The 24,940-nt window shown below is 46.4% G+C and overlaps 1 protein-coding gene across 1 annotated transcript in view; it reads left to right on the top strand.

The window, feature by feature from the left end:
• Nucleotides 1–24,940, top strand: part of LOC139375716 (RNA binding protein fox-1 homolog 3-like) — a 677,315-nt gene that overhangs the window by 632,752 nt on the left and 19,623 nt on the right. The window contains exon 10 of the mRNA XM_071117526.1: nucleotides 11,627–11,680. Coding sequence (XP_070973627.1) covers nucleotides 11,627–11,680 — 54 coding nt within the window. The remainder of the gene's footprint in view (nucleotides 1–11,626; nucleotides 11,681–24,940) is intronic.

Genomic DNA, 24,940 nt, shown 5'->3' with positions numbered 1-24,940 from the left:
CCTCCTCTTCCTTCACCTCCTCCCTACTCCCTCCTCTTCCTTCACCTCCTCCCTACTCCCTCCTCTTCCTTCACCTCCTCCCTACTCCCTCCTCTTCCTTCACCTCCTCCCTACTCCCTCTTTCTTCACCTCCTCCCTACTCCCTCTTCCTTCACCTCCTCCCTACTCCCTCTTTCTTCACCTCCTCCCTGCTCCCTCCTCTTCCTTCACCTCCTCCCTACTCCCTCTTTCTTCACCTCCTCCCTACTCCCTCTTCCTTCACCTCCTCCCTACTCCCTCCTTTTCCTTCACCTCCTCCCTACTCCCTCCTCTTCCTTCACCTCCTCCCTACTCCCTCTTTCTTCACCTCCTCCCTACTCCCTCCTCTTCCTTCACCTCCTCCCTGCTCCCTCCTCTTCCTTCACCTCCTCCCTACTCCCTCTTCCTTCACCTCCTCCCTACTCCCTCTTCCTTCACCTCCTCCCTACTCCCTCTTTCTTCACCTCCTCCCTACTCCCTCTTTCTTCACCTCCTCCCTACTCCCTCTTCCTTCACCTCCTCCCTACTCCCTCTTCCTTCACCTCCCTACCCACTTCTTCTTTTTGACCGACAGGACAGACGGACGGACAGACAGACAGACAGACAGACAGACAGACAGACAGACAGACAGACCGACAGACAGATCAGTATATTTGCTGTATTAACTGATGAAATCAGATGGTGCGACATGTATTCAGTGACCCAGACTCTAACCCTATGATGACTCAACCATAACCAGCTACTCAGGTTATTTTCTATTTGCTTGGTTTTGGTATTGTATTTAGATTTTATTTGAATTTCACAGTACATTATTCATTTGAAATCATTGCTTGAGGGTTTTTGGAAACTGCCTATTCCATCTGGCCTTTCCCGTGGTTTTCCCAATGGCTTTCCCATGGTTTTCCCAATGGCTTTCCCATGGTTTTCCCAATGGCTTTCCCATGGTTTTCCCGTGGTTTTCCCGTGGTTTTCCCATGGTTTTCCCAATGGCTTTCCCATGGCTTTCCCAATGGTTTTCCCGTGGTTTTCCCGTGGGTTTCCCATGGTTTTCCCAATGGCTTTCCCGTGGTTTTCCCATGGTTTTCCCAATGGCTTTCCCATGGCTTTCCCAATGGCTTTCCCATGGTTTTCCCATGGCTTTCCCATGGTTTTCCCAATGGTTTTCCCATGGTTAGGAGATGAAACAACCTAAGAAACGAGTGTTCCTCAAGGGTTCTTCGGGAAGGGTAATGATTTCATGTGGAACCATAAGATCTCAAAGAACCCTTTGGTTCTTTAACAAAAAGTGTTTTTCTTCTTTTAGTGATAATTCAATTATTTTCGGCGGCGGCTCATTAGAATATTTTAGGGAGGGGTTTACGCACAGCTATTTTTGGTGTAACCATGAGTCTCCTTCCAGTTCGTGTAATCTGTTGTGTTTCGACTACAGCCAATGATGTGTCTTGTGAGAGACTTGTACATGTCCTTGTGTTAATGTGAGAATGGCTGATTTTAAATCAGTGGTTCTTATTTCTCTCAGCCATGACGGGGCTAACACACGTGATTCACCTTGTCAATTAACACAATAATAACACCTTTTTTTGTGATTTTAACAAAACAATATTTCTCACCACAATAAAAAAAACAAACAACAACCATCTATGGTTCTTTCAAAGCATCTACAAATAACCTTTGACTGAAGAACCGTTCCACATAAAGAACAATAGGGTTGGATACATAGCAGAACCCTTCTTTGTTGCTATATAGAACATTTTTATTAATGGTTCTTTAAAGACCATTGTGAAAGGTATTTTATAGTGCCATAAAGCTTATATTTAGAACCGTATGAGCATGGTCTTTATAGAACCTTCAAAAAAAGGTTCATTATAGCCCCCTAAAGGGAACCCTTATTTGGCCCTATATAGAGAAGTTGCTGTTTTTTTTGTCCGTACAGGGATCATCTCTTAACGTAATAAGTGTAAAGACGGAAAGGGGAATTGGTTCGAACATAAGGAGCGAAGGGAGGAGATGGAGAAAGTGTTGAGAGGACGGTAGGAGAGGGTGGAGGGGAAGGGGGAGGAAAGTGAATTTGGTGGAGAGGAGAGTGAATGGATGAGTGGATGGAGGAAATAAAAAGCCAAGGGCTCAATTTGAAAGGGCTTCAGGGTTTGTCTCTGTCTCTCTCTCTGACACACATTCATGTTGATGGAAGAGAGAGATACATCCAGAGAGAGAGAGAAGAGAAAAGAGAGAGAGACACACATGGAAAGGGAGAAGAGAGAGAGAGAGAGAAATGGAGAGAGAGGGAGAAGAGACAGAGAGATAAATGGAGAGAGAGAAGAGGCCAGTAATGAATTGGCCAGACATGTCAACACTCCTCTCTTCCTCCCTCCATCCCTCCATCAGAGTAGGGTTAGAGCAGTGCAGACAGAGAGAATGAGACCTGACTCCCCTTCCGTCACTGAACCACACCACCACACCACCACACCACCACACCACCAAACTACCACACCACCACATCACCACACTACCACACTATCACACTACTACACAACCACACTACCACACCACCACACTACCACACCACCACACCACCAAACTACCACACCAACACACTACCACACCACCACACTACCACACCACCACACCACCAAACTACCACACCACCACACTACCACACTACCACACCACCACACCACCACACTACCACACCACCACACTACCACACTACCACACCACCACACTACCACACCACCACACCACCAAACTACCACACCAACACACTACCACACCACCACACTACCACACCACCACACCACCAAACTACCACACCACCACACTACCACACTACCACACCACCACACCACCACACTACCACACCACCACACTACCACACTACCACACAACCACACTACCACACTACCACACCAACACATGACCACACAACCACACTACCACACTACCACACTACCACACAACCACACTACCACACCACCACACCACCACACTACCACACCACCACACCACCAAACTACCACACCACCACACCACCACATCACCACACTACCACACTACCACACTACCACACTACCACACAACCACACTACCACACCACCACACTACCACACCACCACACCACCAAACTACCACACCAACACACTACCACACCACCACACTACCACACCACCACACCACCAAACTACCACACCACCACACACCACACCACCACACCACCAAACTACCACACCAACACACTACCAAACCACCACACTACGACAATACTACCTCAACACACTACCACACCACCACACCACCAAACTACCACACCACCACACCACCACATCACCACACTACCACACTACCACACTACCACACAACCACACTACCACACCACCACACTACCACACCACCACACCACCAAACTACCACACCAACACACTACCACACCACCACACTACCACACCACCACACCACCAAACTACCACACCACCAAACTACCACACCACCACACTACCCCACCACCACACCAGCAAACTACCACACCAACACACTACCACACCACCACACTACGACACTACTACACCAACACACTACCACACCACCACACCACCAAACAACCACACCAACACACTACCACACCACCACACCACCACACTACTACACCACCACACCACCACACTACCACACCACCACACCACCACACCACCACACCACCACACTACCACACCACCACACTACCACACTACCACACTACCACACCACCACACTACCACATGACCACACAACCACACTACCACACTACCACACAACCACACTACCACACCACCACACTACCACACTACCACACCACCACATGACCACACAACCACACCACCACACTACCACATGACCACACCACCACACTAACACACTACCACACCACCACACCACCACACTACCACACTGCCACACTACCACACCACCACACTACCACATCAACACACTACCACACTACCACACCACCACACTACGACACCACCACACTACCACACTACCACACTACCACACCACCACACCACCACACTACCACACTACCACACTACCACACCACCACACTACCAAAGCACCACACTGCCACACTACCACACAACCACACCACCACACCACCACACCACCACACCACCACACTACCACACTACCACACCACCACACCACCATACTACCACACCACCACACCAACACACTACCACACCACCACAACACCACACCACCACAACACCACATCACCACACAATTTATTATTAATCTCCTCCAATCTCATCCCATCATCACGTCTCTCCTCCTATCCCATCATCACGTCTCTCCTCCAATCCCATCATCACGTCTCTCCTCCTATCCCATCATCATTTCTCTCCTCCTATCCCATCATCATTTCTCTCCTCCCATCCCATAATAATGTCTATCCTCCTATCCCATCATCATTTCTCTCCTCCTATCCCATCATCATGTCTCACCTCCTATCTCATCATCATGTCTCTCCTCCTATCACATCATCATTACTCTCCTACTATCCAATCATCAATTATCTCCTCCTATCCCATCATCATGTCTCTCCTCCTATCTCATCATCATGTCTCTCCTCCAATCCCACCATCATGTCTCTCCTCCAATCTCATCGTCATGTCTCTCCTCCCATCCCAACATCACGTCTCTCCTCCTATCCCATCATCATGTCTCTCCTCCAATCTCATCGTCATGTCTCTCCTCCTATCCCATCATCATGTCTCTCCTCCTATCCCATCATCATGTCTCTCCTCCTATCCCATAATCATGTCTCTCCTAATATCCCACCATCATGTATCTCCTCCAATCTCATCATCATGTCTCTACTCCTATCTCATCGTCTTCTCTCCTCTCCTCCTATCCCATCATCATCTCTCTTTTCCTCCTATCCCATCATCATCTCTCCTCTCCTCCTATCCCATCATCATGTCTGTCCTCTCCTCCTATCCCATCATCATGTCTCTTCTCTCCTCCTATCTCATCATCATGTCTCTCCTCCTATCCCATCATCATGTCTCCTCCTATCCAATCATCATGTCTCTCCTCCTATCTCATCCATCATGTCTCTCCTCCTATCTCATCATCATGTCTCTCCTCCAATCTCATCTTCTTGTCTCTCCTCTCCTCCTATCCCATCATCATGTTTCCTCCTATCCAATCATCATGTTTCTCCTCCTATCTCATCGTCATGTCTCTCCTCCTATCCCATCATCATGTCTCTCCTCCTATCCCATCATCATGTCCTCTCCTCCAATCTCATCGTCATGTCTCTCCTCCTATCCCATCATCATGTCTCTCCTCCTATCCCATCATCATGTCCTCTCCTCCTGTCCCATCATCATGTCTCTCCTCCTATCCCATCATCATTTCTCTCCTAATACCCCACCATCATGTATCTCCTCCAATCTCATCGTCATGTCTCTCCTCCTATCCCATCATCATGTCTCTCCTCCTATCCCATCATCATGTCCTCTCCTCCTGTCCCATCATCATGTCTCTCCTCCTATCCCATCATCATGTCTCTCCTAATATCCCACCATCATGTATCTCCTCCAATCTCATCATCATGTCTCTACTCCTATCTCATCGTCTTCTCTCCTCTCCTCCTATCCCATCATCATCTCTCTTTTCCTCCTATCCCATCATCATCTCTCCTCTCCTCCTATCCCATCATCATGTCTGTCCTCTCCTCCTATCCCATCATCATGTCTCTTCTCTCCTCCTATCTCATCATCATGTCTCTACTCCTATCTCATCGTCTTCTCTCCTCTCCTCCTATCCCATCATCATCTCTCTTTTCCTCCTATCCCATCATCATCTCTCCTCTCCTCCTATCCCATCATCATGTCTCTCCTCTCCTCCTATCCCATCATCATGTCTCTCCACCTATCTCATCTTCTTGTCTCTCCTCTCCTCTCTCCCATCATCATGTTTCTCCTCCTATCCCATCATCATGTCTCTCCTCCAATCCCATCATCCTGTATCTCCTCTCTTCCTATCCCATTATCTTGTCTCTCCTCGCCTTCTTTTCCATCATAATGTCTCTCCTCTCTTCCTTTTCCATCATCACGTCTCATCACCATTTGCCCAAGATGATGTTGCAGTCAGACGTCTTTGTCTTTGTCTGTCATGTCCAGTATATCTTTTTATATATTTTTTCTTCGCAAATATTTTTAAATATTTTTCTTAACCTCAACTTCAACATACTCTCCTGCAATCCGCCTCACCCAATGTGGTATGGATCTGCTATTGTCTCTTGTACTGGTACCCCCAACAGCAGCTAGCCAGCTAACTGCCTACTAGGTGCTAGTAAGCTAGCCACTGCTAGCTGTCTTCAGCTAACCTTTAGCCCGGACAACTCTTGCCAGTCTGCACAGCGCGTCTCAAACCAAAGCAAATCGGACTTATTTTTCTCCATATGTCCGGATTCCTACGTCAAGCTCTGAACTTTTTCCCATCATCGCAGTTATTAACTATCTGCTATCCTAGTGGCTACTCCTGGCTAACATCTCTGTCCCGAAGCAAGAACCAATTAACCTGGAGCTAGCCTTTGATAGGGCCATCCCCTGGGTAGCCGAAGAGGTCCATTAGCCACTCCTTGGGCTACAATACCTATTTCGCCAATTGGCCTGGACCCCTTTTACTGCCGACATGGAGCCCGGCTGATCCATCACAACTGGACTACCGGCGTAATTTGCCCGAGGGGTTTTTTCAACTGGCTCCTCCATCGCCACTTGTCCCTGAATGCCCATCTGCTAGCCTGCTAGCCAAGACCCGCTAGCTGTCTAGAGCATATCGGACTGTTAGCCGAAGAGGCCCATCGAACAAATTCTTTGGCTACTATACCTATTTTGCCAATTGGCCTGGACCCTTTTACTACACAGAGCCCTGCTGATCCATCACGCCTGGTCTGCCGACGTAACTGCATGAGGGGGAAACAATAGACTTCTTCCGTCGCGACGTCCCTCTAAGGCCTTTCTGCTGGCTTACTAGCCCCGGCCCGCTAGCTGTCTGAATCGCCGTGTCTCCAGCCCGCCGAGCTACTCACTGGACCCCTATGATCACTCGACTAAGCATGCCTCTCCCTAATGTCAATATGCCTTGTCCATTACTGTTCTGGTTAGTGATTATTGTCTTATTTCACTGTAGAGCCTCTAGGCATTCTCAATACGCCTTACCTAACCCTTTAGTTCCACCTCACACACATGCGGTGACCTCACCTGGTTTAAATTATGTTTCTAGAGACAATACATAGGACGTGCTACCTGTCCCAGACCTTCTGTGTTCAACTCTCTAGAGACAGCAGGAGTGGTAGAGATACTCTTAATGACCGGCTATGAAAAGCCAACTGACATTTACTCCTGAGGTGCTGACTTGCTGCACCCTCGACAACTACTGTGATTATTATTATTTGACCATGCTGGTCATTTATGAACATTTGAACATCTTGGCCAGGTTCTGTTATAATCTCCACCCGGCACAGCCAGAAGAGGACTGGCCACCCCTCATAGCCTGGTTCCTCTCTAGGGTTCTTCCTAGGTTTTGGCCTTTCTAGGGAGTTTTTCCTAGCCACCGTGCTTCTAGACCATCAAAAACCCTGAAATTTCCATCGTTAACTATAACATTTTTTGACAAGATAGAACTGCCAAAATGGGCGGAGTTGCAATCTACTGCAGAGATAGCCTGCAGAGTTCTGTTTTACTTTCCAAGTCTGTGCCCAAACATTTTGAGCTTCTACTTTTAAAAATTCACCTTTCCAGAAACAACTCTCTCACCATTGCTGCTTGCGATAGACCACCTTCTACCCCCAGCTGTGCCCTAGACACCATATGTGAATTGATTGCACCCCATCTATCTTCAGAGCTTGTGCTGTTAGGTGACCAAACTGGGACATGCTTAACACCCCAGCCATCCAACAATCTAAACTTGATGCCCTCAATCTCACACAAATTATCAATGAACCTAGGTACAACCACAAGTCCGTAAACACGGGCACCCTCATAGATATCATCCTAACCAACCTGCCCTCCAAGTACACCTCTGCTGTCTTCAACCAGGATAACAGTGATCACTGCCTCATTGCCTGCGTCCGTAGTGGGTCTGTGGTCAAACGACCACCCCTCATCACTGTCAAACACTCACTAAAACACTTCAGCGAGCAAGCCTTTCTAATCGACCTTGCCCGGGTATCCTGGAAGGATATTTACCTCATCTCCTCCTTTCCCATCATCATGTCTGTCCTTTCCTCCTATCCCATCATCATGTCTCTCTTCCAATCCAATCATCACCTCTCTCCTTCAATCCCATCATCATGTCTCTCCTCCTATCCCATCATCATGTCTCTCCTCCTATCCCATCATCATGTCTCTCCTCCGATCTCATAATCATGTCTCACCTACTATCCCATCATCATGTCTCTCCTCCGATCTCATAATCATGTCTCACCTCCTATCCCATCATCATGTCTCTCCTCCTATCCCATCATCATGTCTCTCCTCACCTCCTATCCCATCATCATGTCTCTCCTCCTATCCCATTATCATGTCTCTCCTCCTATCCTGTCATAATGTCTGTCTTCATCACCTATCCCATCATCATGTCTCTCCTCACCTCCTATCCCATCATCATGTCTCTCCTCCTATCCCATCATAATGTCTGTCTCTCCTCCTATCCCATCATCATGTCTATCCTCCTATCCCATCATCATGTCTCTCCACCTATCCCATCATCATGTCTCTCCTCCGATCTCATAATCATGTCTCTCCTCCTATCCCATCATCATGTCTCTCCTCCTATCCCATCATCATGTCTCTCCTCCTTTCCCATCATCATGTCTGTCCTTTCCTCCTATCCCATCATCATGTCTCTCCTCCTATCCCATTATCATGTGCTTCCTCTCCTCCTAACCCATCATTGTATCTCCTCCAATCTCGTCAAAATGTCTCTCCTCCAATCCCGTCATCACGTCTCTCCTCACCTCCTAACCCATTATCATGTCCCTCCTCTCCTCCAATCCCACCATCATGTCTCTCCTCTCCTCCTATCCTATCATCATGTCTCTCCTCCTATCCCATAATCATTTCTCTCCTCTCCTCCTATCCCATCATCGTGTCTCTCCTCCTATCCCACCATCATGCCTCTCCTCCTATCCCATCATCATGTCTCTCCTCCGATCCCATCATCATGTCTCTCCTCACCTCCTATCCCATCATCATGTCTCTCCTCCTATCCCATTATCACGTCTCTCCTCCTATCCTGTCATAATGTCTGTCCTCACCTCCTATCCCATCATCATGTCTCTCCTCACCTCCTATCCCATCATCATGTCTCTCCTCACCTCCTATCCCATCATCATGTCTCTCCTCCGATCTCATAATCATGTCTCACCTCCTATCCCATCATCATGTCTCTCCTCCTATCCTATCATCATATCTATCCTCCTATCCCATCATCATGTCTCTCCTCCTATCCCATCATCATGTCTCTCCTCCGATCTCATAATCATGTCTCACCTCCTATCCCATCATCATGTCTCTCCACCTATCCCATCATCATGTCTCTCCTCCGATCTCATAATCATGTCTCACCTCCTATCCCATCATCATGTCTCTCCTCCTATCCCATCATCATGTCTCTCCTCCTATCCCATCATCATGTCTCTCCTCCTTTCCCATCATCATGTCTGTCCTTTCCTCCTATCCCATCATCATGTCTCTCCTCCTATCCCATTATCATGTGCCTCCTCTCCTCCTAACCCATCATTGTATCTCCTCCAATCTCGTCAAAATGTCTCTCCTCCAATCCCGTCATCATGTCTCTCCTCACCTCCTAACCCATTATCATGTCTCTCCTCTCCTCTTATCCCATCATCATGTCTATCCTCCTATCCCATCATCATGTCTCTCCTCACATCCAATCATCATGTCTCTCCTCCTATCCCATCATCATGTCCCTCCTCTCGTCCCATAAAAATGTCTCTCCTCCTCTCCCATAATCATGTCTCTCCTCCTATCCCATCATCATGTCTCTCCTCCTCTCCCATCATCATGTCTCTCCTCCTATCCCATCATCATGTCTCTCCTCCTATCTCATCATCATGTCTCTCCTCCTATCCCATCATCATGTATCTCCTCCTATCCCATCATCATGTCTCTACTTCTATCCCATCATCATGCCTCTCCTCCTATCCCATCATCATGTCTCTCCTCCGATCCCATCATCATGTCTCTCCTCACCTCCTATCCCATCATCATGTCTCTCCTCCTATCCCATTATCACGTCTCTCCTCCTATCCTGTCATAATGTCTGTCCTCACCTCCTATCCCATCATCATGTCTCTCCTCACCTCCTATCCCATCATCATGTCTCTCCTCCTATCCCATCATCATGTCTCTCCTCCGATCTCATAATCATGTCTCACCTCCTATCCCATCATCATGTCTCTCCTCCTATCCTATCATCATATCTATCCTCCTATCCCATCATCATGTCTCTCCTCCTATCCCATCATCATGTCTCTCCTCCGATCTCATAATCATGTCTCACCTCCTATCCCATCATCATGTCTCTCCTCCTATCCCATCATCATGTCTATCCTCCTATCCCATCATCATGTCTCTCCTCCTATCCCATCGTCATGTCTCTCCTCCTATCCCATCGCCATGTCTCTCCTCCTATCCCATCATCATGTCTCTCCTCCTTTCCCATCATCATGTCTGTCCTTTCCTCCTATCCCATCATCATGTCTCTCCTCCTATCCCATTATCATGTGCCTCCTCTCCTCCTAACCCATCACTGTATCTCCTCCAATCTCGTCAAAATGTCTCTCCTCCAATCCCATCATCATGTCTCTCCTCACCTCCTAACCCATCATCATGTCTGTAATCCTATCCCATCATCATGTCTCTCCTTTCCTCTTATCCCATCATCATGTCTGTCCTCCTATTCCATCATCATTTCTCTCCTCCTATCCCATCATCATGTCTCTCCTCTCCTCCTATCCCATCATCGTGTCTCTCCTCCTATCCCACCATCATGTCTCTCCTCTCCTCCTATCCCATCATCATGTCTCTCCTACTATCCCATCATCATGTCTCTCCTTTCCTCTTATCCCATCATCATGTCTCTCCTCCTATCCCATCATCATGACTCTCCTCCTATCCCATCATCATGTCTCTCCTCCTCTCCCATAATCATGTCTCTCCTCCTATCCCATCATCATGTCTCTCCTCCTATCCCATCATCATGTCTCTCCTCCTATCCCATCATCATGTCTCTCCTCCTATCCCATCATCATGTCTCTCCTATCTCATCACTATGTCTCTACTTCTATCTCATCATCATGTCTCTACTTCTATCCCATCATCATGCATTGTGAAATTTAAAAATTTAAGGGACGGTTAATGAAGTATCATCGAACGCTGGAACATAGTTTTTACATTTTCTTTGAGTCCAGACCTTAGTGTAAGTAAATTATATGCTAAACTATCTTCAGTCTTTGTGAATGGGATGCTAAGCTAACATCTGTCTAAGTGAATGGGATGCTAATCTAACATTAGTCTACCACTCCCTTGTGTGTTTTCTGTAGGCTGGAAGCTGAACCCAATGGTGGGAGCTGTCTATGGACCTGAATTGTATGCAGGTAAACTCCACTGATACATACGACACAACAACCCCTCGCTATCACAGTACATCTAACATCTTCTCTCTCTCACTCCCTCTCTCTCCTCTCTCCTCTCTCTCCCCTCTCCCTCTCTCTCCCCTCTCTCTCTCCCCTCTCCCTCTCTCTCCCCTCTCTCTCTCTCTCCCCTCTCTCTCCTCTCCCCTCTCCCTCTCTCTCCCCTCTCTCTCTCTCTCTCTCTCCCCTCTCTCTCTCTCTCTCTCCCCTCTCTCTCCCCCTCTCCCTCTCTCTCCCCCTCTCCCTCTCTCTCCCCCCTCTCTCTCTCTCTCTCCCTCTCTCTCCTCTCTCTCCCCTCTCTCTCTCTCCCCCTCTCTCTCTCTCTCTCTCTTTCCCTCCTCTCTCTCTCTCCCCTCTCCCTCTCTCTTCCCTCTCTTCCCTCTCTCTCTCTCTCTCTCTCTCTCTCTCTCTCTCTCATATAAGCCGGTATGTATGTGGTGTTGTGTATTCATGTGTGTGCGTACATGCTCCTTTCATTTAGAGGAAGTACTGTGACTGTCTGCGGACTTCAACACCTCTCTATCTTGCTCATTAGACTGAAATCTGTTCATTCCAAGACAGCTTTACTCTCTCTCCCCCCCTCACACAGCTTTACTGCTCTAAATAACAGCCATCCATCTATTTTATTTCTCCTCCCCTCCCCCTCTCCTCCCCCCTCCTGCCCTCCCCTCTCCCCTCATCCACCCCCCCTCCTGCCCTCCCCTCTCCCCTTATCCACCCCCCTTTCCTCCCCACTCCTCCCCCTCATCCACTCCCCTCATGATCCTGAACCCTAATATATTGAGTCGTCTTAAACATGCCAGTAAAGTTTGCCAAGCCTAAACGATGCCATATGCCTCTGCAAGTCCCATGTGGCAGCCATGGTGTGTGTGTGTGTGTGTGTGTGTGTGTGTGTGTGTGTGTGTGTGTGTGTGTGTGTGTGTGTGTGTGTGTGTGTGTGTTGGTGGGTGTGGTGGTGGGTGTGTTGGTGGGTGTGCGTGCATGCATGTGCATACCATTTCTACCACAAGAAGCAGTCGCAATATCACAGGAACATAATTCCTAGCAAAACATCCTATATACAGTGGGGCAAAAAAGTGTTTAGTCAGCCACCAATTGTGCAATTTCTCCCACTTAAAAATATGAGAGAGGCCTGTAATTTTCATCATAGGTACACTTCAACTATGACAGACAAAATGACAAAACAAATCCAGAAAATCACATTGTAGGATTTTTAATGAATTTATTTGCAAATTATGGTGGAAAATAAGTATTTTGTCAATAACAAAAGTTTATCTCAAAAGTTATATGTTGGCAATGACAGAGGTTAAACGTTTTCTGTAAGTCTTCACAAGGTTTTCACACACTGTTGCGGGTATTTTGGCCCATTCCTCCATGCAGATCTCCTCTAGAGCAATGATGTTTTGGGACTGTTGCTGGGCAACACAGACTTTCAACTCCCTCCAAAGATTTTCTATGGGGTTGAGATCTGGAGACTGGCTTGGCCACTCCAGGACCTTGAAATGCTTCTTACGAAGCCACTCCTTCGTTGCCCGGGTGGTGTGTTTGGGATCATTATCATGCTGAAAGACCCAGCCACGTTCCATCTTCAATGCCCTTGCTGATGGAAGGAGGTTTTCACTCAAAATCTCACGATACATGGCCCCATTCATTCTTTCCTTTACACGGATCTGTCGTCCTGGTCCCTTTGCAGAAAAACAGCCCCAAAGCATGATGTTTCCACCCCCATGCTTCACAGTAGGTATGGTGTTCTTTGGATGCAACTCAGCATTCTTTGTCCTCCAAACACGACGAGTTGAGTTTTCACCAAAAAGTTCTATGTTGGATTCATCTGAGCATATGACATTCTCCCAATTTTCTTCTGGATCATCCAAATGCTCTCTAGCAAACTTCAGACGGGCCTGGACATGTACTGGCTTAAGCAGGGGGACACTTCTGGCACTTCAGGATTTGAGTCCCTGGCGGCGTAGTGTGTTACTGATGGTAGGCTTTGTTACTTTGGTCCCAGCTCTCTGCAGGTCATTCACTAGGTCCCCCAGTGTGGTTCTGGAATTTTTGTTCATCGTTCTTGTGATCATTTTGACCCCATGGGGTGAGATCTTGTGTGGAGCCCCAGATCGAGGGAGATTATCAGTGGTCTTGTATGTCTTCCATTTCCTAATAATTGCTCCCATAGTTGATTTCTTCAAACCAAGCTGCTTACCTATTGCAGATTCAGTCTTCCCAGCCTGGTGCAGGTCTACAATTTTGTTTCTGGTGTCCTTTGACAGCTCTTTGGTCTTGGCCATAGTGGAGTTTGGAGTGTGACTGTTTTAGGTTGTGGACAGGTGTCTTTTATACTGATAACAAGTTCAAACAGGTGCCATTAATACAGGTTACGAATGGGGGACAGAGGAGCCTCTTAAAGAAGAAGTTACAGGTCTGTGAGAGCCAGAAATCTTGCTTGTTTGTAGGTGACCAAATACTTATTTTCCACCATAATTTGCAAATAAATTCATTAAAAATCCTACAATGTGATTTTCTGGATTTCTTTCTAATTTTTTCTTTCATAGTCGAAGTGTACCTATGATGAAAATTACAGGCCTCTCTCATCTTTTTAAGTGGGAGAACTTGCACAATTGGTGGCTGACTAAATACTTTTTTTGCCCCACTGTAACTCCCTTGCTTCTCCCATCCTCACTTCCCTCCCTTCTTCCCTCCACTACTCCTCTTCCCCCCTCCTTTTCTTTCAAAATATGAAAAAATAAATATTCTTGTAGCGGAAGTGTTGGGTCTGGATTTCATCTGGAATAATTGAAGCTGCGTTTAATCTACTTTGGGAGGGAATAGAGCGAGATGTAACGGCCGTTAATCACTCTTTATCAGTGTGGTGTCCATCAGCTGAATTGGAGCCCATAAATGATGTGTGTGTGACAGAACACTCCGTCTCCATTCCTGTGGTTGGCTACAGGTTTATTGTGTTCAAATCCCTTTCAGATAGAATGCCGGATGAGAGGAGAGAGAGAGGAGAGGATAGAGAGAGAAAGAGAGGGGAGGGAGCGAGAGAGAGAGGAGAGAGAGAGCAGATAATGCTTGCAGAGCAGAATTAGGCCGATATCCGCTAATTATCAAAATCCAGAAAAGAGCCATTAAATTCTACAACCACCTAAAAGGAAGCGATTCCCAAACCTTCCATAACAAAGCCATCGCCTACAGAGAGATGAACCCGGAGAAGTGTCCCCTAAGCAAGCTGGTCCTGGGGCTCTGTTCACAAACACAAACAGACACCGCAGAGCCCCAGGACAGCAACACAATTAGACCCAACCAAATCATGTGAAAACTAAAATATAATTACTTGACACATTGGAAAGAATTAACAAAAAAACAGAGCAAACTAGAATGCTATTTGGCCCTAAACAGAAAGTACACAGAATACCTGATCACTGTGACTGACCCAAACTTATGGAAAGCTTTGACGATGTACAAACTCAGGGAGCATAGCCTTGCTATTGAGAAAGGCCACCGTAGGCAGACCTGGCTCTCAAGAGAAGACAGGCTATGTCCACACAGACCACAAAATGAGGTGGAAACTAAACTGCACTTCCTAACTTCCTGGCCAATGTATGACCATATTAGAGACACGTTCTTCCCTCAGATTACACATACCCACGAAGAATTTGAAAACAAACCCAATTTTGATAAACTCCCATATCTACTGGGTGAAATACCACAGTGTGGTACCACAGCAGCAAGATGTGTGACCTGTTGCCACAAGAAAAAGGCAACCAGTGAAGTACAAACACGATTCTAAATACAACCTGTGCATTGGCTTGCATAAGTATTCACCAATTTGGCATTTTTCCTATTTTGTTTTTTATTGTGGTACAAACAAGAAATAAGAAAACTTGAACGTGTTTTCAACCCCCCCCCCCCCAAGTCAATACTTTGTAGAGCCACCTTTTGCAGCAAATACAGCTGCAAGTATCTTGGGGTATGTCTCTATAAGCTTGGCACATCTAGCCACTGGGATTGGCCCTTTGCCCCTTCTTCAAGGCAAAACTGCTCCAGCTCCCTCAATTGGATTGAGGTCTGGGCTTTGACTAGGCATTCCAAGACATTTAAATGTTTCCCCTTGAACCACTCGAGTGTTGTTTTAGCAGTATGTTTAGGGTCAATGTCCTGCTGGAAGGTGAACCTACGACCCAGTCTCAAATCTCTGGAAGACTGAAACAGGTTTCCCTGAAGAATTTCCATGTATTTAGCGCCATCCATCAATCCTTCAATTCTGACCAGTTTCCCAGTCCCAGCCGATGAAAAACATCCCCACAGCATGATGCTGCATCCACCATGTTTCACTGTGGGGATGGTATTCTCTGGGTGATGAGAGGTGTTGGGCTTGCGCCAGACATAGCGCTCTCCTTGATGGCCCAAAAGCTACATTTTTGTCTCATCTGACCAGAGTACCTTCTTTCATAGGTTTGGGGAGTCTCCTACATGCCTTTTGGCGAACACCAAACGTGTTTGCTTATTTTTTCTTAAGCAATGGCTTTTTTTCTGGCCACTCTTCTGTAAAGCCCAGCTCTGTGGAGTGTACGGCTTAAAGTGGTCCTATGGACAGATACTCCCATCTCTGCTGTGGAGCTTTGCAGCTCCTTCCTATCTTTGGTCTCCTTGTTGCCTCTCTGATTAATTTCCTCCTTGCCTGGTCCGTGAGTTTTGGTGGGCGGCCGTCTCTTGGCAGGTTTATTGTGGTGCCATATTCTTTTAATTTTTAAATAATGGATATAACGGTGCTCTGTGGGATGTTCAAATTTTGGGATATTTGTTTATAACCCAACCCTGATCTGTACTTCTCCACAACTTTGTTCCTGATCTGTTTGGAGAGCTCCTTGGTCTTCATTGTGCCGCTTGCTCGGTGATGCCCCTTGCCAAGTGGTGTTGCAGACTCTGGGATCTTTCAGAACAGGTGTATATATACTGAGATCATGTGACAGATCATGTGACACTTAAATAAAGTCCCCCTGTGTGCAATCTAACTAATTATGTGACATCTGAAGGTAATTGGTTGCACCAGATCTTATTTAGGGGCTTCTTAGCAAAGGGGGTCAATACACATACACACACCACTTTTCAGTTATTTATTTTTAACAAGTTATTTTTTCATTTCACTTCACCAATTTGGACTGTTTTGTGTTTGTCCATCACATGAAATCCAAATAAAAATCCATTTAAATTACAGGCTGTAATGCAACAAAATAGGAAAAACGCCATGAATTGCAAGGCACTTGTTTATTTATTTTCCCTTTTGTACTTTAACTATTTGCACATAATGTGCCATTTGAAATGTCTTTATTCTTTTGGAGCTTTTGAGTGTAACGTTTACTGTTCATTTTTATTGTTTATTTCACTTTTGTTTTATTTTCTACTTCACTTCCTACTTCACTTCCTTTAGCAATGTTTCCCATGCCAATAAAGCCTATGAATTGAAATTAAGAGTGGAGAGAGAGAGAGTGAGAGTGACTGAGAGAGAACGAGAGAGAGTGGAGAGAGAGAGAGTGAGAGTGAGTGAGAGAGAACGAGAGAGAGTGGAGAGAGAGAGAGTGAGAGTGAGTGAGAGAGAACGAGAGAGAGTGGAGAGAGAGAGAGTGAGAGTGAGTGAGAGAGAACGAGAGAGAGCTGCTGGTTAAATACACACATACTTGGTTCTTTACCTTATCCACACTGATGGAGTTGAACAGAGGCACTTCATTCATTAATCACTGTGCCTTTTTGAGGGTGTGTGTGTGTGTGTTTGCAATTATGTGTGATTGTGTGTGTGTGTGTGTCCAGGACCACGGTGTGTGTGTGTGTGTGTGTGTGTGTGTGTGTGTGTGTGTGTGTGTGTGTGTGACTGGAGTAGACTGTGTGGGTATGAAGGACAATGAGGGACATGCAATAGTGATTGATTGACTATGTCTGAGTGTATGCAGAGAGGGTGTGTGTGTGTGTGTGTGTGTGTGTGTGTGCGAGTGTGTGTGTGTGTGTGTGTGTGCGAGTGTGTGTGTGTGTGTGTGTGTGTGTGTGTGTGTGTGTGTGTGTGTGTGTGTGTGTGTGTGTGTGTGTGTGCGCGTGCCCTAGTGTGAGTATATGCAGACAGTTTAGCAGCAGAACACAACAAATAAGATTAAAATGCAAAGCAAAATATTAAGATTTTTATCTGCTGACAAAATGTGCAGGTTGGAAAGGTGACGTTAGTTTGACTCCGGAGTGTCTCACTCTGCCATGATTTGATTGGTCCAAAACGCGGACGAGGTCACAGTCATTTGCTGACCCCGCCTTTTATTGCTAAATTAAGTTAAGGTGTTTAAAAAACAAGAACCCATACATTTCTCGTGAATGTGTGTGTGTGTCCTGTGTGTGTGTGTGTGGTGTCCTGTGTGTGTGGTGTCCTGTGTGTGTGGTGTCCTGTGTGTGTGGTGTCCTGTGTGTGTGGTGTCCTGTGTGTGTGGTGTCCTGTGTGCCTCAGTTGGTAGAGCACGGCACTTGCAACGCCCAGGTTGTGGGTTTGATTCCCACGGGCGGACTAGAATGAAACAAGTTAACAAACGTATGCACACTATTGTAAGTCGCTCTGCATAAAAGGCTTTTTAATTGTCTGAGGTTTAATTACGCAAACACTCTGTCACTGTCCCTGAGAACACACACACACAGACAGACAGGCGAGATATGGCAGTCTGAAGGCTGTATAGGAGAAGGCCGTATAGGAGAAGCCTTCCAGGACGACTATAGGCATTGTGGCGTAACGCAGAAAGCCATGGCCATGTTTAGACAGGATTCAAGTCTCTTCTCCTATCCCATCATTCCTGTTTCCCAAATGGCACCCTATTCCCTTTTATACTGCACTACTTTTGGCCAGGGCCCATAGGGGACGAGGGTGCCATTTTGGACGTGCCCACGGTCTGAAGATTGAGACTGGAGTTAAAATGTGTGTTTTGTCAACTATACACACATGAACACTTCCACATACGAAATACCTTACACGCATACAAAACACTCACAACTCGATATTTTTCTTGCGCTATGTCACTATAGCAACGATATAGTGTACATGCCCGGCATGTTAGCGTTGTCATGGCAACAGTTAGAAGGAGGAAGTCAAGGTGTTCTACTGTACAGCATCAAGGAAGAAAAATGAGTTATCTATATCTCATCATCCCCATTAAAAAACTCCTTGTCTTGACAACACCATTAAAACCTCTTTGGCCTAGGCATGCCGCTAGCACCCCACCTCGACAACATCCGGTGTTATTTCAGAGAGCGAAATTCAAAATATATATTTTTTTATATTAAACATTCATGAAAATACAAGTGTCTTACATCGTTTTAAAGCTTGACTTTTTAATCCAGCCGCTTTGTCAGAATTCAAAAAGGCTTTACGGGGAATTCGAAATGCGATTATCTGAAGACAGCGTAAAAAAGCATTACAAACATTTTCCAAACAAGCAGAGGCGTCACACAAAAGTCAGAAATAGCGATAAAATAAATCACTTACCTTTGAAGATCTTCCTCTGGTTGCAATCCAAAGGGTCCCAGCTGCATCCAAATGGTCCTTTTGTTCGATAAAGTCCTTCTTTATATCCCAAAAAAGTCAGTTTAGTTGGCGCGTTTGATTCAGTAGTCCACCGGTTTCCCTCATTCAAAATGCATAGAAATGAATTCCAAAAGTTACCAATAAACTTTGCCCAAACAAGTCAAACAATGTTTCTAATAAATCCTCAGGAATCCTAATATGTAAATAAATTATCAAATTTAAGACGGAGAATAGTACACTGCTCAAAAAATAAAGGGAAAAAATAAATAAACACTTAAACAACACAATGTAACTCCTATTCAATCACACTTCTGTGAAATCAAACTGTCCACTTAGGAAGCAACACTGATTGACAATACATTTCACATGCTGTTGTGCAAATGGAATAGACAACAGGTGGAAATTATAGGCAATTAGCAAGACACCCCCAATAAAGGAGTGGTTCTGCAGGTGGTGACCACAGACCACTTCTCAGTTCCTATGCTTCCTGCAGCAGGACCGCTACCTCCGCATTTGTGCAAGGAGGAGCAGGAGGAGCACTGACAGAGCCCTGCAAAATGAACTCCAGCAGGCCACAAATGTGCATGTGTCTGCTCAAACGGTCAGAAACAGACTCCATGAGGGTGGTATGATGGCCCGACGTCCACAGGTGGGGGTTGTGCTTACAGCCCAACACCGTGCAGGACGTTTGGCATTTTCCAGAGACCACCAAGATTGGCAAATTCGCCACTGGCGCCCTGTGCTCTTCACAGATGAAAGCAGGTTCCCACTGAGCACATGTCACAGACGTGACAGAGTCTGGAGACGCCATGGAGAACGTTCTGCTGCCTGCAACATCATCCAGCATGACCGGTTTGGCGGTGGGTCAGTCATGGTGTGGGGTGGCATTTCTTTGGGGGGGGCCGCACAAGCCTCCATGTGCTCGCCAGATGTCGCCTGACTGCCATTAGGTACCGAGATGAGATCCTCAGACACCTTGTGAGACCATATGCTGGTGCGGTTGGCCCTGGGTTCCTCCTAATGCAAGACAATGCTAGACCTCATGTGGCTGGAGTGTGTCAGCAGTTCCTGCAAGAGGAAGGCATTGATGCTATGGACTGGCCCGCCCGTTCCCCAGACCTGAATCCAATTGAGCACATCTGGGACATCATGTCTCGCTCCATCCACCAACGCCACGTTGCACCACAGACTGTCCAGGAGTTGGCGGATGCTTTCGTCCAGGTCTGGGAGGAGATCCCTCAGGAGACCATCCGCCACCTCATCAGGAGCATGCCCAGGCGTTGTAGGGAGGTCATACAGGCACGTGGAGGCCACATACACTACTGAGCCTCATTTTGACATGTTTGAAGGACATTACATCAAAGTTGGATCAGCCTGTAGTGTGGTTTTCCACTTTAATTTTGAGTGTGACTACAAATCCAGACCTCCATGGGTTGATAAATTTGATTTCCATTGATCATTTTTGTGTGATTTTGTTGTCAGCACATTCAACTATGTAAAGAAAAAGTATTTAATAAGAATATTTCATTCATTCAGATCTAGGATGTGTTATTTTAGTGTTCCCTTAATTTTTTAGAGCAGTGTATTTTCATTACCAGAGATAAATAACGAAGTGCTCTCACCAGAACGCGCTACAAACACTACAAATTCTAGCTCATTTTTCAAAAAACAAGCCTGAAACGCTTTCTAAAGACTGTTGACATCTACTGGAAGCCCTAGGAACTGCAATCTGGGAGGTATTCAATTGATTTTCTCATAGACAGACATTACAATGAGTGGTGAGCTCAACAAACAAAATACATCTGGATTGATTGTCCTCTGGTTTTTCCCTGCCATATCAATTCTGTTATACTCACAGATATTATTTTAACAGTTTTAGAAACTTTAGAGTGTTTTCTATCCAATTATATGCATATCCTAGCTTCTGGGCCTGAGTAACAGGAAGTTTACTTTGGGCACCTCAGTCATCCAAACTTCCGAATAGTGCCCCTTATCCCTACTAATACGGACATCCACTACCACAAAGCTGTATTCCCACTACCACAACTTATTTCACAACCAGAAATACTTCAAGACCACCAAGCACACACATTGTCTTTAGGAAATGTCCTTTTCTGGTTGTTAAAATTCCTGCTCCTCAGAACACTGCCTCCTTGGGTTACTCCTCAAATTGACTGCAATAGTTTATCATTCTAACTTGGTGTTTTTAGTCTGTCTCTGTCCAAGACTAAGACGAGAGCAGAGGGCCCGCTCATCTGTATGCAGGCCATTGTGGGTCATTATGAACTGGCCTTGTGTGTGTGTGTGTGTGTGTGTGTGTGTGTGTGTGTGTGTGTGTGTGTGTGTGTGTGTGTGTGTGTGTGTGTGTGTGTGTGTGTGTGTGTGTGTGTGTGTGTGTGTGTGTGTGTGTGTGTGTGTGTGTGTGTGTTGGTGTAATTATGGACTGGCCCTGTGTGTGTGTGTGTGAAGGCTGTGCTCACGTGTTGATTGAAGGTTAAAGAGGGACCTTCGGCTTGGCAAACGCTGAGACTCCCGTCCTCACTGGTGTGTGTGCGTACTGGCAACCCATCCAACCCTCACTCCCCTCGGCAGACTCTGCCACCCCTGCCGACCCTGGGCTGTCCCCTCTCAGTGTGTGTGTCTGCTGCTCCAAATAATACAACCCATCTGCTTCCTGACCCCACTGCCAGAACACTGGGTCTCTCTCCATCTCTCTCTTTCTCAACTAGGCAGTGTGTTTTGTGTCACCTCCACCACTCTCTTTGTTTTCCTTCAGTCTGTCTATCCTTAGGTTTCCATCTCTCTTTATTTCACTCCATCTTATCCCTTTCTCCATTTGAACTTTCTTTATTTCTCTCTCTGTCTAATTCCCTCTCTCTGTCTAATTGCCTCTCTCTGTCTAATTACTTCTCTCAGTCTAGTTCCCTCTCTCTTTCTGTCTAATTCCCTCTCTCTGTCTAATTATCTCTCAGTCTAGTTCCCTCTAACTCTCTGTCTAGTTCTCTCTGTCTAGTTCCCTCTCTGTCTCTGTCTAGTTCCCTCTATCTCTCTGTCTAGTTCCCTCTATCTCTCTGTCTAGTTCCCTCTCTGTCTAGTTCTCTCTATCGCTCTGTCTAGTTCCCTCTCTGTCTAGTTCCCTCTATCTCTCTGTCTAGTTCTCTCTCTGTCTAGTTCCCTCTCTGTCTAGTTCCCTCTCTGTCTAGTTCCCTCTCTGTCTAGTTCCCTCTCTGTCTATTTCCTTCTCTCTCTCTGTCTAGTTCCCTCTCTGTCTAGTTCTCTATGTCTGGTTCCTTCTTTTCTCTGTCGAGTTCCCTCTCTCTCTCTGTCAAGTTCCCTCTCTCTTTGTCTAGTTCCCTCTATTCTCTGTCGAGTTCCCTCTCTCTCTCTGTCTAGTTCCCTCTCTTTGTCTAGTTCCCTCTTTTCTCTGTCTAGTTCCCTCTCTTTCTAGTTCCCTCTCTGTCTAGTTCTCTATGACTAGTTCCCTCTTTTCTCTGTCGAGTTCCCTCTATCTCTCTGTCTAGTTCCCTCTCTGTCTAGTTCCCTCTCTGTCTAGTTCCCTCTCTGTCTAGTTTTCTCTCTGTCTAGTTCCCTCTCTGTCTAGTTACCTCTCTGTCTAGTTCCCTCTCTCTCTCTGTCAAGTTCTCTCTCTCTCTCTCTGTCTAGTTCCCTCCCTGTCTAGTTCCCTCCATCTCTCTGTCTAGTTCCCTCTATCTCTCTGTCTAGTTCCCTCTCTGTCTAGTTCTCTCTCTGTCTAGTTCCCTCTCTCTCGCTGTCAAGTTCTCTCTCTCTCTCTGTCTAGTTCTCTCTCTGTCTAGTTCCCTCTCTCTCTCTGTCAAGTTATCTCTCTCTCTCTGTCTAGTTCTCTCTCTGTCTAGTTCCCTCTATCTCTCTGTCAAGTTCTCTCTCTGTCTAGTTCCCTCTATCTCTCTGTCTAGTTCCCTCTCTGTCTAATTCCCTCTCTGTCTAGTTCTCTCTCTGTCTAGTTCCCTCTATCTCTCTGCCTAGTTCTCTCTCTGTCTAGTTCCCTCTCTGTCTAGTTCCCTCTATCTCTCTGTCTAGTTCCCTCTATCTCTATGCCTAGTTCTCTCTCTGTCTAGTTCCATCTCTGTCTAGTTCCCTCTCTCTACATCTAGTTCCCTCTCTGTCTAGTTCCCTCTCTGTCTCTGTCTAGTTCCCTCTATCTCTCTGTCTAGTTCCCTCTCTGTCTCTGTCTAGTTCCCTCTATCTCTCTGTCTAGTTCCCTCTCTGTCTAGTTCCCTCTCTGTCTCTGTCTAGTTCCATCTCTGTCTGGTTCCCCCCCTCTCTGTCTAGTTCCCTCTCTGTCTAGTTCTCTCTCTGTCTAGTTCCCTCTCTGTCTAGTTCCCTCTCTCTACATCTAGTTCCCTCTCTGTCTAGTTCCCTCTCTGTCTCTGTCTAGTTCCTTCTATCTCTCTGTCTAGTTCCCTCTCTGTCTCTGTCTAGTTCCCTCTATCTCTCTGTCTAGTTCCCTCTCTGTCTAGTTCCCTCTCTGTCTCTGTCTAGTTCCATCTCTGTCTAGTTCCCTCTATCTCTCTGTCTAGTTCCCTCTCTGTCTAGTTCCCTCTCTCTACATCTAGTTCCCTCTCTGTCTCTGTCTAGTTCCTTCTATCTCTCTGTCTAGTTCCCTCTCTGTCTCTGTCTAGTTCCCTCTATCTCTCTGTCTAGTTCCCTCTCTGTCTAGTTCCCTCTCTGTCTCTGTCTAGTTCCATCTCTGTCTAGTTCCCTCTATCTCTCTGTCTAGTTCCGTCTCTGTCTAGTTCCCTCTCTGTCTAGTTCCCTCTCTGTCTAGTTCCCTCTCTGTCTCTGTCTAGTTCCATCTCTGTCTAGTTCCCTCTATCTCTCTGTCTAGTTCCCTCTCTGTCTAGTTCCCTCTCTCTACATCTAGTTCCCTCTCTGTCTCTGTCTAGTTCCTTATATCTCTCTGTCTAGTTCCCTCTCTGTCTCTGTCTAGTTCCCTCTATCTCTCTGTCTAGTTCCCTCTCTGTCTAGTTCCCTCTCTGTCTCTGTCTAGTTCCATCTCTGTCTAGTTCCCTCTATCTCTCTGTCTAGTTCCCTCTCTGTCTAGTTCCCTCTCTGTCTAGTTCCCTCTCTGTCTAGTTCTCTCTCTGTCTAGTTCCCTCTCTGTCTAGTTCCCTCTCTCTCTCTGTCTAGTTCCCTCTCTCTCTCTGTCTAGTTCCCTCTCTCTCTCTGTCTAGTTCCCTCTCTCTCTGTCTAGTTCCCTCTTTTCTCTGTCTAGTTCCCTCTTTTCTCTGTCTAGTTCCCTCTCTGTCTAGTTCCCTCTCTGTCTAGTTCCCTCGTTCTGTCTGGTTCCCTCTCTCTGTCAAGTTTCCATCCTCTCTCTGTCTGTGCCAATACATTGTGTCTCACCTCCACCTCCCTACAGCCATACACACACACATACAGACACACACATACACAAACACACAGACACACACATACACGCACACATACATCAAGGTCTATTGTAACAGACATTAAAGTAAAAATATTGAGGGTAATATACATTTTAAATATTATAAACTGTCATTGTAATTAACTGTCTCTCTGTCTTCCTCTCTCCCTCCCTCGCCCCACCCCTCTCTCAATCTCCCTTTCCCTCACCCCACCCCTCTCTCCCTCTCTCCTTCTCTCTCTCTCTCTCCCACACCCCACCCCTC

The sequence above is a fragment of the Oncorhynchus clarkii genome, chromosome 20 (assembly GCF_045791955.1).
Source record: "Oncorhynchus clarkii lewisi isolate Uvic-CL-2024 chromosome 20, UVic_Ocla_1.0, whole genome shotgun sequence".
Lineage (NCBI taxonomy): Eukaryota > Metazoa > Chordata > Actinopteri > Salmoniformes > Salmonidae > Oncorhynchus > Oncorhynchus clarkii.
The sequence above is the reverse complement of the archived record's forward strand: the minus strand, read 5'-3'. Positions and strand labels throughout refer to the sequence as shown.